At 41.5% G+C, this 13,137-nt stretch overlaps 1 protein-coding gene and 1 long non-coding RNA gene across 4 annotated transcripts in view; one reads left to right on the forward strand and one right to left on the reverse strand.

The window, feature by feature from the left end:
• Positions 1–9,038, reverse strand: part of LOC126922909 (uncharacterized) — a 34,915-nt gene extending 25,877 nt beyond the window's left edge. Inside the window, exons 1-3 of one of the 3 annotated variants that reach the window (XM_050735851.1) lie at positions 8,660–9,038; positions 2,790–5,661; positions 2,225–2,455 (exon numbers count right to left, since the gene is read on the reverse strand). In XM_050735851.1, the coding sequence (XP_050591808.1) occupies positions 2,225–2,455; positions 2,790–3,099 (541 nt within the window). In that variant the 5' untranslated portion in view covers positions 3,100–5,661; positions 8,660–9,038. Of the gene's footprint in view, positions 1–2,224; positions 2,456–2,789; positions 5,822–8,398 lie in introns of those variants that run through there. The other 2 variants (XM_050735853.1, XM_050735852.1) reach the window with 2 other exon arrangements.
• Positions 1–13,137, forward strand: part of LOC126922972 (uncharacterized) — a 299,653-nt gene that overhangs the window by 223,611 nt on the left and 62,905 nt on the right. The gene's annotated exons all lie outside the window — the stretch shown is intronic.

Consider the following 13,137-nt stretch of genomic DNA (forward strand, 5'->3'; position numbering starts at 1 on the left):
ATTTAATAGAAGACTAATAAAAGAAGTGAAGATATCCTTAAAATAGATATATTCCAGACGTAAAAGAATATGAACATCGATTTTGATCATTTTAGTGGGCATTCAAATTGTTCAATTTCTTCGAATAAACCGCCTTCAACTTTTATTCGTTCGTACTAAAAACTCGTTCCTGAAATAGCCAAAATATCTGTCTTGCTAGTCATACTTTCTATTGCTATTCATACTTCTGTTGCTATCATACTTTCCTTCGTTAATTTCTGTAATAACAAGAAGATAAAAGAAACAAACTTCTCTACCTGTTGTCACACCGTAAGTAGCAAATTTTTGTAAAAACTGCCTCTGTAACGTTTCGTCGTACCTGTAACATCTCGTCACCCTAAGCATCAAACGAGAAACGACTTGATCGTACAAAGTGGCATCAGCCCTCGATCTTTGATTTCCCGAAGGAAGGTGGAAATATTTGGAAATTTACTTGCTCCGCTGGCCGATATCGTCGTCGACGATTCGGGACAGGGGTGATCCATAAAAAAGGCTGGCATTTAAACCACCGTTTAAGGACGATCGTCGATGTGTGCGTGTCACGGTGAACGGAAGAGAGTCGATATCGCGCAGACCCCGCAATTTCCTTTTCCAATTTGCCATAAACAAGTCGCCTCCCCTCGTTAACCTACGCTCGTGACTGCTCTCTTGAAAGTTGTTCTCGCGACGGTAAGAAAGAGGATCGGGAAAGAAGAAGACGAGGAAAGGGGACGTCGTTGCGAGTCGGTCGAATTAAAGGAATTAAAGGACGCCTCGTTACTCGTATCTCTCGATCCTCGCCACCCTCTTGGCCGGAAAAAACGGGCCAGGTCCGAAGGGAGAACGACGAAACGCAGGGTGAGCAACTCGCTTGTTCTCCTTTCTTAGCTCGATCCTTGGTCGCGAGAGAGCGTTTGCATTAAGAGACCGTAATGGCAGTGATTATTAGGGTGCGTTATTCAACTCCGACCTATGGGCCTCTGATTATTTTTTTCTTTCCCTTCTTATATTTTTTCTCCTACGCCCGCCCACCCCCGCCATCCCGCCTTCTCCACGTTTGTCGAAGGAACAGCTGAATTATTGAGTCGCGGGAGGCGAGAATTAAAAAATCTCCGCGACGACCGGCCGAGATATCGAGAGTCACGGAGACGACGACACTGTTTGCCGGTTGAATTAAAAATGAGGATGAAACGGAGGGGCCAGCTGGCTCTCCTCGCCTCGCGTCCGAGGAAAAACGAGGCCATCAGTCGGCCCACCACCTTAATGTACCGACTACTGAATGATTTAAGACGCCGACCCCCCCTCGAGAAAGATTCGCCGAGCTGCATCGGCTACGGTTGATCGAATTTTTTCAATCGCTCTTCCTCGAGAGGCCCTCGCTTAATTGTCTGCCCGCCTGAAGAACGCTCAACGGAGGGATTCTTAAGGGAAGTTGGAAGAATTAAGAGCTAGATTTCTGAAAATTCTTTCTTTCTACGCCTGTTTCACGAGATCTTTGACTATTTGTTCTGGGCTACATTTCTTCGACTATGCCCATTTTTTCTTTTTACCATTAGGTAATACGAGTCACTCGTGCCGATCGACCCCATAAATCAAAATGCATAAAAGACTGAAAATTGGCAGAACTGTTTTTCTTAAATTGACTTTAAAATTTGCGATTATTCATGCTGTGCCTTTACGATAAAAAAATTCATGAAAGTGAGAATCCTTTTTTAACGTGTTGAATATCGATTATGTGTCTGGATAAAGTGAAACTGATAACTATATGAAAGACTTTATCGATTTGACTTTTACGTCGTTCATACATGAAATGCCCAATTTTTACAGGTTCCTACAATACTTCACTGAGCCGTGAGAGATATTCTAAGGTAACTTCTAAAGGGGGATTTAAATTGTATACGAATTCTTACCTTTACAATAGTATATGATAATACAAATTTAGTTACAAAGATAAGAAAATTTATCGAGAGAGAATATCAGAAAGTCGTTGTAATAAAATTGAACATTTTACACGTTATAATCTAATATAATATCTATAATATAACATATGTGAATTTATTAAGAAAAGATAAGTCGAAGATGTAAAAAATTAAATTCCTATAATCATTTTCCTATAATCATATCTTCTTCGCCTAAGTCATGACGTAAATTTGTTTTTCTTATATAAGGAAGAAGTAGAGGGGTGTAAAATTTGGAAATATCTTACCTCTTCCGCTTCTACCGACGAACCTAAGATCGTTGAATTTCGCCACCTGGTTCTTCATAACCGCCGTGGAATTTCGCAATTCCGCGCAGCAATTTTCATCATTTCCGGCACGCACTGTCACCAGAGTCCCATCACCGACCTCGCCCAGAGCTACTACCTTGAACGCTACCGGAAGTGTCTTGTTTGACCGCCAATGTTGCGGTAGCACCGTACAGACCACGTGTGGCGAGCCTGTTGACAATAATCACCGAATCATCAATAAATGAAATTCTAACACAAAATATAATCGTACATTAATTACTAAATTAATAAATTACTAAATTTAAAAAATCTAGGTTTTCACCGTATTAAAACCTAATGAAATAGAATGTCAAGATTTTTCTAACAAAAATTATATTCAATTTTATCTCTACGCAGGAATTCCCCAGTATGCTCCGAATCTTAAAAACTAACTATTAACCCTTCCGACAAAAATTAAACAAGAGGTAAAATGAAGAAAGCTAAACATCCACTGGACAACGAATTTGTAAACTTTTCTAAACGAAAATTAATCGATATTTTTTACCTGTTCGCACAAGTTCTCCAGGATGTTCAGCAAACAGGCCATCCAAAGTCCTCTCGGCGAGCAGATCCGCGGTGAGTGCATAATCCGGTATATTATTTCCACCAGTGGATCCTTGTGGAGGGACCTCGTTGGCCAGGTGCATTCTTCTCCTCGATGACGAGGTCCTGGTTCTCCTAATTCTCCCGCCACCTATCTGATGCGTCGAGTTCCCTTGATGGTCCTGATGACCGTTTCGAACCAATCTCGGATCCGGATAATCTAAGCCTAGAGGCCGATCCTCGGGGCGTGCATCTCGTAAAGGATTCGTCATGAGAACAGGCTCATTGGACTCTTTTCCGGAAAGATCCTCCTCGCCGACAAACCTCGATGAATTCGACTCAATTTTTTTCTACTCGATCGGCCAGCCTTTCCTTTATTAATTCCGATCCATCGCACGCTCTATCAAAAATTAAACAGTTTATCTTCTTTATTTTTATTCGTTATTGTCAAAAATGTATCCAACGACCAACGATATCCAATGATAATTAAGTTCTGTGGTAAAATCGAACTAATAAATCAGGATCTCTTTTCTTCTTTATTTTGACACGTAGCCAAGCCTTTTATCTTTTCTATTTTTGTCTTTTATAATCAAAGTGTGCACGTAATGTATCCAGTGATAATTAAGTTCTTTATTAAGATTGGACTAATAGAGTAGAACGATGACGGTCATTATTTCGGTAGCGGCTGATTAAAGATAAATTTCCGGTTCCTTCGGTGGCACGCGCACAACTTGGCCGGCCCCGCGTGGCCCAGGATCCTTTGATCCTTATTTCATTATCCCGCGACAGGGCCGAGGCAAGAGCATCCGTTTGCAAATTCTTCCTCTCGTCTCGATTGCCAACTCGCGGAGAAAATTCGTTTTATTGAAATCGACGTCGCCCCTCGTTTCCTCGTTTCTTTGATCGAAATGCACCCCACTACGTGATTCGACGGAAGTCAAACCAACCTTGACTATCTTCTGCTACTCGCGTTCATAAATGAATAACAACGATTCACGATAATACACTCACTCTGAAATCTGGCTTCCAGTGTTCCGCGGTCGATCGAAATTACTCCACGTTCATGTCACATCAGCACTTCTGCCCGACCATCTAACAGGTGTTAACTCTGCACCCTGGATCCTCCGAGCCAAACCGCGGCACAAACCTCACGTTCGCACATTATTCTTCCGGAGAATTCTAACTCCCATACACCAGGTTTTATTTCAAACGACGAAAGATTCGGGGATCCACTTTCCGAAGACTTTACGAAAGATTCAGGCATCCATTATTATACATAGGAATCATCAAATCAGTCACTACACAACACGTTTCCTCGAACAATAATAGTCACGAATTTAAAATCAGTTCGAGATCTTTAGTCTCGCCAGATATGTTCCATGTATTCGCCGACGATCATTTCCGCTGTCTTGATAATAATTCAATCCTTTTCTCAACAGCATGACACTTTCTTAACATTTTTCAAGACATAATGACGTGACAGGGCAGAACTATAAATTTCTTCGCTTCTGTTGCCTATCAGCGATGAGACACGGGACCGGATTTCGAGAGACACCTCTTCGTGGCTGACGATTAATCAATTGTTTCTTCGGTAACGCTTCTTGGACGAGGGAAGTTGCAGTTGGCGCGACGATGGAAAATTGTAAATTCCACCGGTTTCGTTGGCTGTCAGCGATGAAGCACGGGACCAGAAGGCGAATGATACTTCTTCGTGGCTGGTACTTCGGCGGGTGGCAGCGGCAACTTCCACGGGGAAGTAGGATAGGGTGTTTAACTCGCGCGGTCTCGTTTCGGTTCGGCGGTGGAAGATGGCGGCTTCTGCGGTGGAGCCGCGCGGTGTGGTTGCGGTGTATTTTTGAGGCTGCCGCCCCCAGCCACCACCGAGACCACCCTGGCTAACCTACCCCTCCGTGCCTCTCTTCCACGCCGCCGCCACCACCGCCTGGCCGTACTAAGCGACTGGTGGGGGTTGGTTTTTCCAAGCGGTGGGGAAAAATCTCTCTCTCCTGCTGCACCCTCTTCCACGATCCTGATGCTATACTCCTGCTGATCGCTACTACCCGATGACAACACCCGTTGCTTCTCTTTTCCTCTCCTCTGTTTCACCGTTTGTCACGCGTTTCGTAGAACAGTGGAGAAATCCCTTTGGCCCCGAAAAATTCCCTCCGATGAACACACAGAATTTCTTTCGCTTTCCAACGGCCTCTCCTCTCAGCGAAATTCGAATTTACTTGATCATAATATACGATGATTAGTCACGAGGTCATATTTAATCGAAGCTTCGCCTGTTTCCGCGTGTCTCGACTTATAGGATCCACACCATTGAATTCGCACTGGGAATAATTCCTGTCCTTGAGATCGTTAAAAGGATTCATCTTCGTGAAAACTGACGACTCTTTAACTGCACATTACCATCTTCGACGTTCTAATCTTTTCATAATATCACCTGCTCGCGTTACAACTTTCCATAATAACACTTGCATGTAATATCACTCTGTTGCCTATTTCAAAGTCGTCCATAGAGTTCGAGTTCTTTACTTAAGAGTCCCGTAGATCAGAGCGACAGCGAACGCTTATCCAAAACGCCAGACGATTGCCAGGCGCGGTTTCGAGGTCCCGAAATGAAGAAACGAAATAGAAAGAAACTCGTTCCCTGGTCTGTAATTACTGCACGGGTCGGCTGGATCGTTTCCACGTTGCGGTCGGCCGGTACACCGATAACGAGGTTGCCTTTCGGCTTCCTTCCACGCCTCTCGTTCGATTGTCTTTTTTTCCGGCCGTTTCCTCGTCGAGTCTTTCCTGCTTCCGTCGTTCAACGACCTCCCCGCGCGAGACTGCAAAACGACACTGGGAAGAAAGGGAAAACAAAGACGGCAGAAAGGTCCCTCGTGTAGTTGCGTTTAGCACCGAGAAATACGGGGGTTGCGCGATGCTTGGGGGCTCTTCGAGGGAGCAAGGCGAGCAACGAAGACAGGACGGAAGGCTGTATTGAGGAGAAAGAGGGGAATACTTTGTCTTAATGTCCCCGTCATACGTGCACCGACGACCGTTGCAACGAATCTTTCCAGATTGCTAGGGTGGATCTTCGAGTGGTCGCAATTATCGTTATTGCGACGAGAGAATAAAATGACATAGAGCTCGAGGAAATTTAAGAATTAATAACAAATTGGAAGAGGTCGAAGTTTACTCTTGGCGGTAGAATCTGTGTGCTTCGAGAATTGGAAATAAATCGACCAAGAAGATTTTGAGAAAGTGAATTTAACGAAACTTAAGAATTGATGACGAATTGGAATGAGGTGTAGTTTATCCTTCGTAGAAAAGAATTTTTGTATTTTTGGAGTAAGAAACAAATTAAATGGAAAAGACATCTTTTTTTTTCTTTTGTTTAATTAAAGTGGAAGTTTGAAGGAAATTTGAAAATCATTAAAACAACAGGCTTGAGAAATTGAATACTAGCTGATAGTGTCATAGCATAATTCATAGCTGTTGGAGTAATTACTTCTGGAAAAAATCTACATTCTTTTCTTTTTTGATCTATTTTGAAAATAGAATTTAGTGAAGCAAAAATTTAAAAAAGAGAGAGGCCCACATTATTGTGCTCTTGAATATGAATGTTGTTTTGGGTTACAAAGTCTATAAATAAAAGAGCAATGAGTAGATTTTTATTGCTATTTCTTGTAACTTTCAGTTGAAGTTACACATAAAAGTTAATTTTTTGGTAATGTCCTTTGATATAAATGTATCAACCTGATCCCTATCACTTCCATTGTAATGTAACATTGCTAAAGTGAGGATCTAGATAAGCATACACTATAGCTCATACTTAAACTTACTTCAATATTTCTATTACAGATTCATCCACGCGTTCCTGTATCAGATAACCTGAACGAAAGCAAAAGGCAATTTGTATTTGGTTAACATGGAAAGACAATTTTGTTTTTTCAAAATTAATTCGCGAGTTTGCAAGAAATTTAAGGAGCCTCGCAGATGGATTCGAAGAATTAAATATCAATAGATGAAAGATAATATAAAAAGAATCTTGTATCTTTTTTTTAAAATAAGAAGTAAATTAAACGCAAAAAACAAACGAGACACGAGTACACCAGCTAAGTTGTAGGATGATTTTCCTTTTTTGAAATGACTTATTTCCTTAACAAAATAAGTTGGAGAAGTTGATTGTCGGTAGATAGGGGATGATTCGAAGTAAAATGCAATTTGAATATCTTCTTAAATAAAAAGGATACACGAATGCATCATCCAAGTCGAAAAACAATTTTCTTCTCCGAAAATTAATTACAAGTTTCAGAGAAACTTGAAGATCGTTAAAAAGGAGGTTGAAGAAATGAAATACCAGTAGATAGGGGATGATTCAAAGCAAAAGGCAATCTCACCACTGGAAATTAAACTACGGGCCACGAGAATGGCATCGCGTTTCTCTTTCGACCGACGACAGAAGACTATCGATCATGACGGATCTGTAGCAAGTTACGAGGATCCCTGAACGGGAGAGAGCACCCCATATAATCCTACACCCCTATGGGTAACAATGCAACGCCTCCGCGTCCCTAAATTGTCGAGTTCCCAAGATGCATTTCGTCATACATTTTGGCCCCCCGGGCGATACATCGCCTTTTTTGTGTTCCTGCCCGAGCCGTTATTTTCGACACCGTATACAGTGAACCGAAAGAAATGCAATAATTTTGCGATCGTCATTTGGTCGACTAATGAGGGCGTTCGATCATTTATAAATATATTTCGTAACGATACGCGTATCGTATAAAATTGAAAATTAATGATCACCGATCGAACGAAAAAGATACAAATTTGTGTGAAAATCAATTTGCGAAAAATATATTATCCACCCTATCCTTTGGAATTATTCAGTTTTCCTTTAAAATTCCCGAGGAAATGTTACTATCGAAGAGACGCGTCATGCGTTATTCTAAAATAAAATTCTTTGCGCGTTCGACGCGCGAGAAACGAAGGAAATATTTCGAAAGGAGAATCGTCGCGTCAAGGGAATTTCAAAGTTGCGTATGATCCTCGTGGAAAAACGTGAATCGAAGATATAAGAGCCGAGTACTGGCGGGATACGCGTGAAACGGGCGATGGATAGGATATTTAGCAGGTTTCGGATATTTCAATAAAATCGTGGCTCGCGCTGCCGTCAGTTTTTCACAAAAAACAGATATTTAATTATATTGTTCGGTTCGACGTGATTTCGTGTAATTAAATCCTGTCTCCATAAAATTACCAGCCGAAACAGCCAAGCGACAATATTTTTCAATTAAAAGAAAAATATATTCGATTACGTGACCGGTGTCCGGTGCGTTTCGACCGGCGTTTCGCACCTCCCTCGTTCTTCGTTTTTATGATCCTCTCTCTCTTTTTTTTTTCCTCTATTTTTTTATTTGTCACGAGTCGCTCTCGGCCTTTTGACGGTAACGATATTCCATAACCCGCATCCGACACGGTCCACATAATCGGTATCGCGGCGGTGAATGCTGGACGATTATCGACGCACTTTTCCGTACAAATTAATTGGCCCAATTATCGACACCGAACAATTACCTACTGGCGACCAATTAGATCAACGCCGGTCGTTGTTCCCGCGCTGCCTGGCAAGAAATAATTGGTGCTCACGATTCCCCTCTCCGCCCCCACTTTTGCTCCCCGAAAAAATGAAAAAGTCGTTAACCAAAAACAAAAAAAAAAGAGAGAATAGGGAAAAATTCACACTCTCCAAACCAGAGGGGTGAGAGAAAAAAAAGTGGAGGCACGCGTGGAGACCGATACAAACATTTAGGAATCGATCTCGATCGGAAGACTCACACTGTGACGAACCCACCCTCCATTCATCCACTTTCTATCCTTCACTTCTTCCACCAACTACAACTCACGATAAATTTAACACGATCCATGAACGGTCCACGCAACGATACGATACGATACGATACGATACGATACGATACGATACAGGACATCTTAACTCGATTCTTCGACTAACGAGTGTCGTGACACTTTGATTTTCACGGCCACGAGAATGTTTCTCATGAACCAAGACTGTCGCGTGTTGGAATACGAAGTAAAAGGGGTGGGAAAGGGTAGGAGAAGGTAGGAAGAAGGGTTGAGTTGTAGAACGGTGGTAATCACACACGGTTAGCACATGTTAGACGGGGCCAATTGTCGAAAAAGGCCGCAGCTCGTCCTCCAAGACGGCCACGTCTTGGGGGGACTAGGGGGTCCTTGTAGGTGAGAGGATCGTCGCGGGGGTGGAAAGGGGTTGGAAACGATAGAGGCGGCGCCGGAGGCGGGCCGCAGTTTTTCACGAGTTTGCGCATGCGGCTACTTTTATACCCCACCAACGTTGCCGCCGCCTTGGCGTTCTTAAAGGCTTCTTAGGGTGAGTTTTGTCCCCTACAACCACGCCACCCTCCGCCAAGCCTCGCGCCAGCCACCGCGCTGGGGGGTGGCCGGGCTTTACGCCGTTTTCCAAAGGGTTGCACCCGCGGACACGATGCTTGCGGACGATGACAGTCTCGGTGAACCTCCGGAAAGTTGAATCTTTTTGTCGATCCCGGACTCGATCGAATCCATTAATCGTGGAACTCGTTTCAGATCTGGCGCGTATCGCGAGCTCGAATATACCGGAATATACCGGATGCTCTGGAAAATTAGATTAAAGTAGGACTACGGGTGAAAATCGTGACAAGAATGTGGATTTTTATACATTTATGGGATATTTAAGAATGACAGGACATAATATAGAAAAATACTCGTTATACGTTTTAATAAGTAAAATGAATATCCACTTAACCAGTTAGCTGTTGCGACCTCTTCAAAATGTGTGTACCTAAAATGTGTGGCAAAAAGTAAACGATGACGAGTATACTCGTCAAAAACAGCTAACTGGTTGGTTAAGTACTATTTCCTTGCTCGTGTCGATAAAAATATAAATTTGCATAATAGTCCAGGTGTTAATAATTATAATCTCGTCTTTTATAGAAGAACAATTTCACGATTTTATATGCTGCTCATTCTACGTCAAAACTATCTTTGCATCTGATTTTGGGATTGGGTATATGTTTTACACTCTTGAACGCTTAACAAATATCAATAATACTAATTACGCAGATCAATATTAACATATTATTCGTTCCTTAGAAAGCATCTTTCACATTATTCTGTAATGGCTTATACCTTCGAATCTATCGAATTATTTATCTTTTACTTCCTCTTAACCACCAATTATCAAGAGATCATACAAAAAGGTTAGAGAATTATCTTTATGTCACTGTCAATGTTCTCAATATTCTATGTCGAAGGAATTAAATCACATTGTATTGCGAAATAAGATTTAATAAAAGAGAAGAAGAGTGACATGGTATTTCTGGTATGTGGCTTGTCTTTATATGACTGACAGCGTTCTCGATATTCTGTCTCGAAAGGGTTAAGTCTCTCGACCCGAGGGATCACGTGTAAGTATCATCGGCACAAGATTCCGTGCTGCAAACTCGTCGTTTATCCAACGTAACAAGATTGTCGAGAGAAACCAAAGGAGTAACGCTAAGGAGCTGTTGGTCCGGAGGTGGGTGAAATCACATTAGCTGACAGACGCGTATTTGGGGCTTCTCACCAAGTACCAGTGGACATTGCGTACCTCGCTGAAACTGCATCGTCTGATTATTATCAAGCTATCGGCTAGAGGAACCTCGCAGTTACTAGAAAAATTCTGCAGCCGTTCAACTCCATATAAAATTATGAATATTCTTCGACAATGATATTTCTCAGTGTTAGAGAAAAATAATTTCTTAGCGTATTTGACATCATACGTCACATACACTGTCGATCGTAAGGTGCGAAGACAGCAGTTACATTTGATCAACTCCACTTTTTATCAATCATAAGGAGATAGCATTAATAATTGTACATTTCGAAGAAAAGTTTAAGAAACAGTACTTGTAATTCTCGTTCTTTTTTTACATTTTAATTTACTCAGTTGGTCAACATTGTCTCTGAACGACTCGTTCATTGGAGAAGTTAAACGAGTGTTACTTTATCTACTACTTTACGTTCTAACGTACGTATACATGTTGCAAACGAAATAACAGATATACAATAACGTAGCTAGACAATATAATAATATACAAATATAAAAAAATAATAATAAAAATAGAGAAAATATCGTCAGATGTTCTAAATACTTACCTAAACGACAGTGCAATTAAATAAAATATTCTACGATCGACCTGCATTCGACGAAAGTAAATGAAAGTAGCGGTGGAATATTGTTTTACCAAACCATTAAATCTTAGAAGAATCACCCAACACCGTGATTTCTCGGCATAACGCGCTCCTCCTCTGTATCCGGAGGAAAATTGCCAAAGGAAAATGCGGGGTCTCATTTTTCGATAGCTCGAGACGGTGGTGTTTTGGGGTGAGAAACGGAAGGCCGGAGGAAGAAAGACAGCCAGGTCGCGGAGAAAATAAGAAAGCAAATTACCTAGCAGTCACCTACCCCTCGGGGTGAGGTGTCGATATGACATGTAGGGAGACAAGGGACCTACGGCTGGCAACCCCTGGGGTTTATTACAAGGGTGGAATCAAATACACCGGGTGTCAAAAAATGAAACGCCACCCTACCGCGTTCTTTCTGCACCCTCCCATCAGAGGCTCGTCGGGGGATGAGGTCACGGTAACTTACGGAATGGTAGCAGGGGCTGCAGTTGTAACGGAGTCAGCCTTGGATGATTCTTCGTGGGTTAGGGGCTGCGGATACCTTCTTCCTGAATCTTTATCTTGAAGTTCGATGGTAAATTATACTGATGTTTTCGAAGCAAAGTGTATTTCCAGATGAAGACCACATTGATATACAAATATTTAAGGGCAAGTCTATCTTTGCCGGTTTTCTGACATTTGTTGTCATTTGGTGACTAAAAATGTACTTTATAAAATAGTTAAAAAAGAGAACAGACCAAAATATATTCGAAGATACGAACCTCTCCGAAGCAGATGACACATCAACGATGATTTGTGGGAATCAATACTTCGTTAAATGATCGCGAGGTGTGTTTGACGTGTAACTTGTTGACAAGATACTACATTTTAAGATTTCTCTCCTTAAAAGACTATCATGATTTTTCGCTTGACGTTCAATTATTTTTCTGTAAAAGATGAGAATTTTATTTATCACTATTTTCTTCTGTGGTTTTCAGACAGTCGTTTTTCCTTCTTCTATCCTCTTTTATCCCTAATCCAAAGCTTCCAGTTTGCGTCGCAACTCATTAACAATAATCTTAAGCGTTTAAATCTACGCGAAGAACGTTGCACGTTTCTATTCTTATCCCCATGGAGAATTTTATAGAAATAATCAATTCTGTTCCCAGCTTATTACGGAAAATCGTTGTCTCTCGCGAAGACATCGGTAGGGGTGGGATCTAAGGGGATGGTGTTGTTCTCCCTCTGCATCGTCACCCCATTCGACGGCTTCGCGCTCTTGTTTGTTTCGTAATCTTTAAGATCGGAAGGGTTCGAAGTTGTGCCAGTGCCTGAAAATCTATTGTCGAACTCGCTGCCCCGTTCCTCCTGACACTTCATTGATAAAGTCCATCAATTACATCGACGAGTAGCCACAAGAATTAAATTCCAACCACCGTGACGAAAGTCTGAGAAAAGTAAAATGTTCCTTCCACGTAAAAAGTTTGCACGAAGAAGTGTGTACCTTTTAACGTGATGGACGATTTATTCTCATCTTTCAACGAGAAAACTTCTTACAGGACAAGGGGAAGAAGCGAACGGTGATTAAATATTATGACCAACGCGATCTTCGAGAACGCATCTACGAAAAACGTTACTTAGGATAATTAAAAAGACTTTTTATCTGTGGAATCCGCACTGTGGACTGCGTCACGGGAACACAATTTTCCCATTCGAGCACCTTGATCGCTTTAATCCTATGGTGTGGAAAGTTTCATGTTCAGTTTCACAGTCAGCCGTCTATTACGTTTTCCGCTTGAATTCTGTTTCAAATAAATTCGAAAACAACGTAAAAGAATCTCCAGATTATAGAATATTCTAAAGTTTTAGAAGATTCGCGATGTTTCTTCTTATCCCACAAGTTGGAAAATTAAAGCAAGCGATGATTAACGAGTCGTCGTCTGTTATATTTTCTTCTCGAATTTTAGTTTCCAATAATTTTCTGTGATTTTTATATCTCGCTCCTTTGTTATACTTTCTATTCTAATTCTATTTCAAATGAATTCTGATATAATCTAGATGATTCATGTAGATTCCTTCTCATCTGTGCAATA

The sequence above is a fragment of the Bombus affinis genome, chromosome 13, assembly GCF_024516045.1.
Source record: "Bombus affinis isolate iyBomAffi1 chromosome 13, iyBomAffi1.2, whole genome shotgun sequence".
Classification (NCBI taxonomy): domain Eukaryota; kingdom Metazoa; phylum Arthropoda; class Insecta; order Hymenoptera; family Apidae; genus Bombus; species Bombus affinis.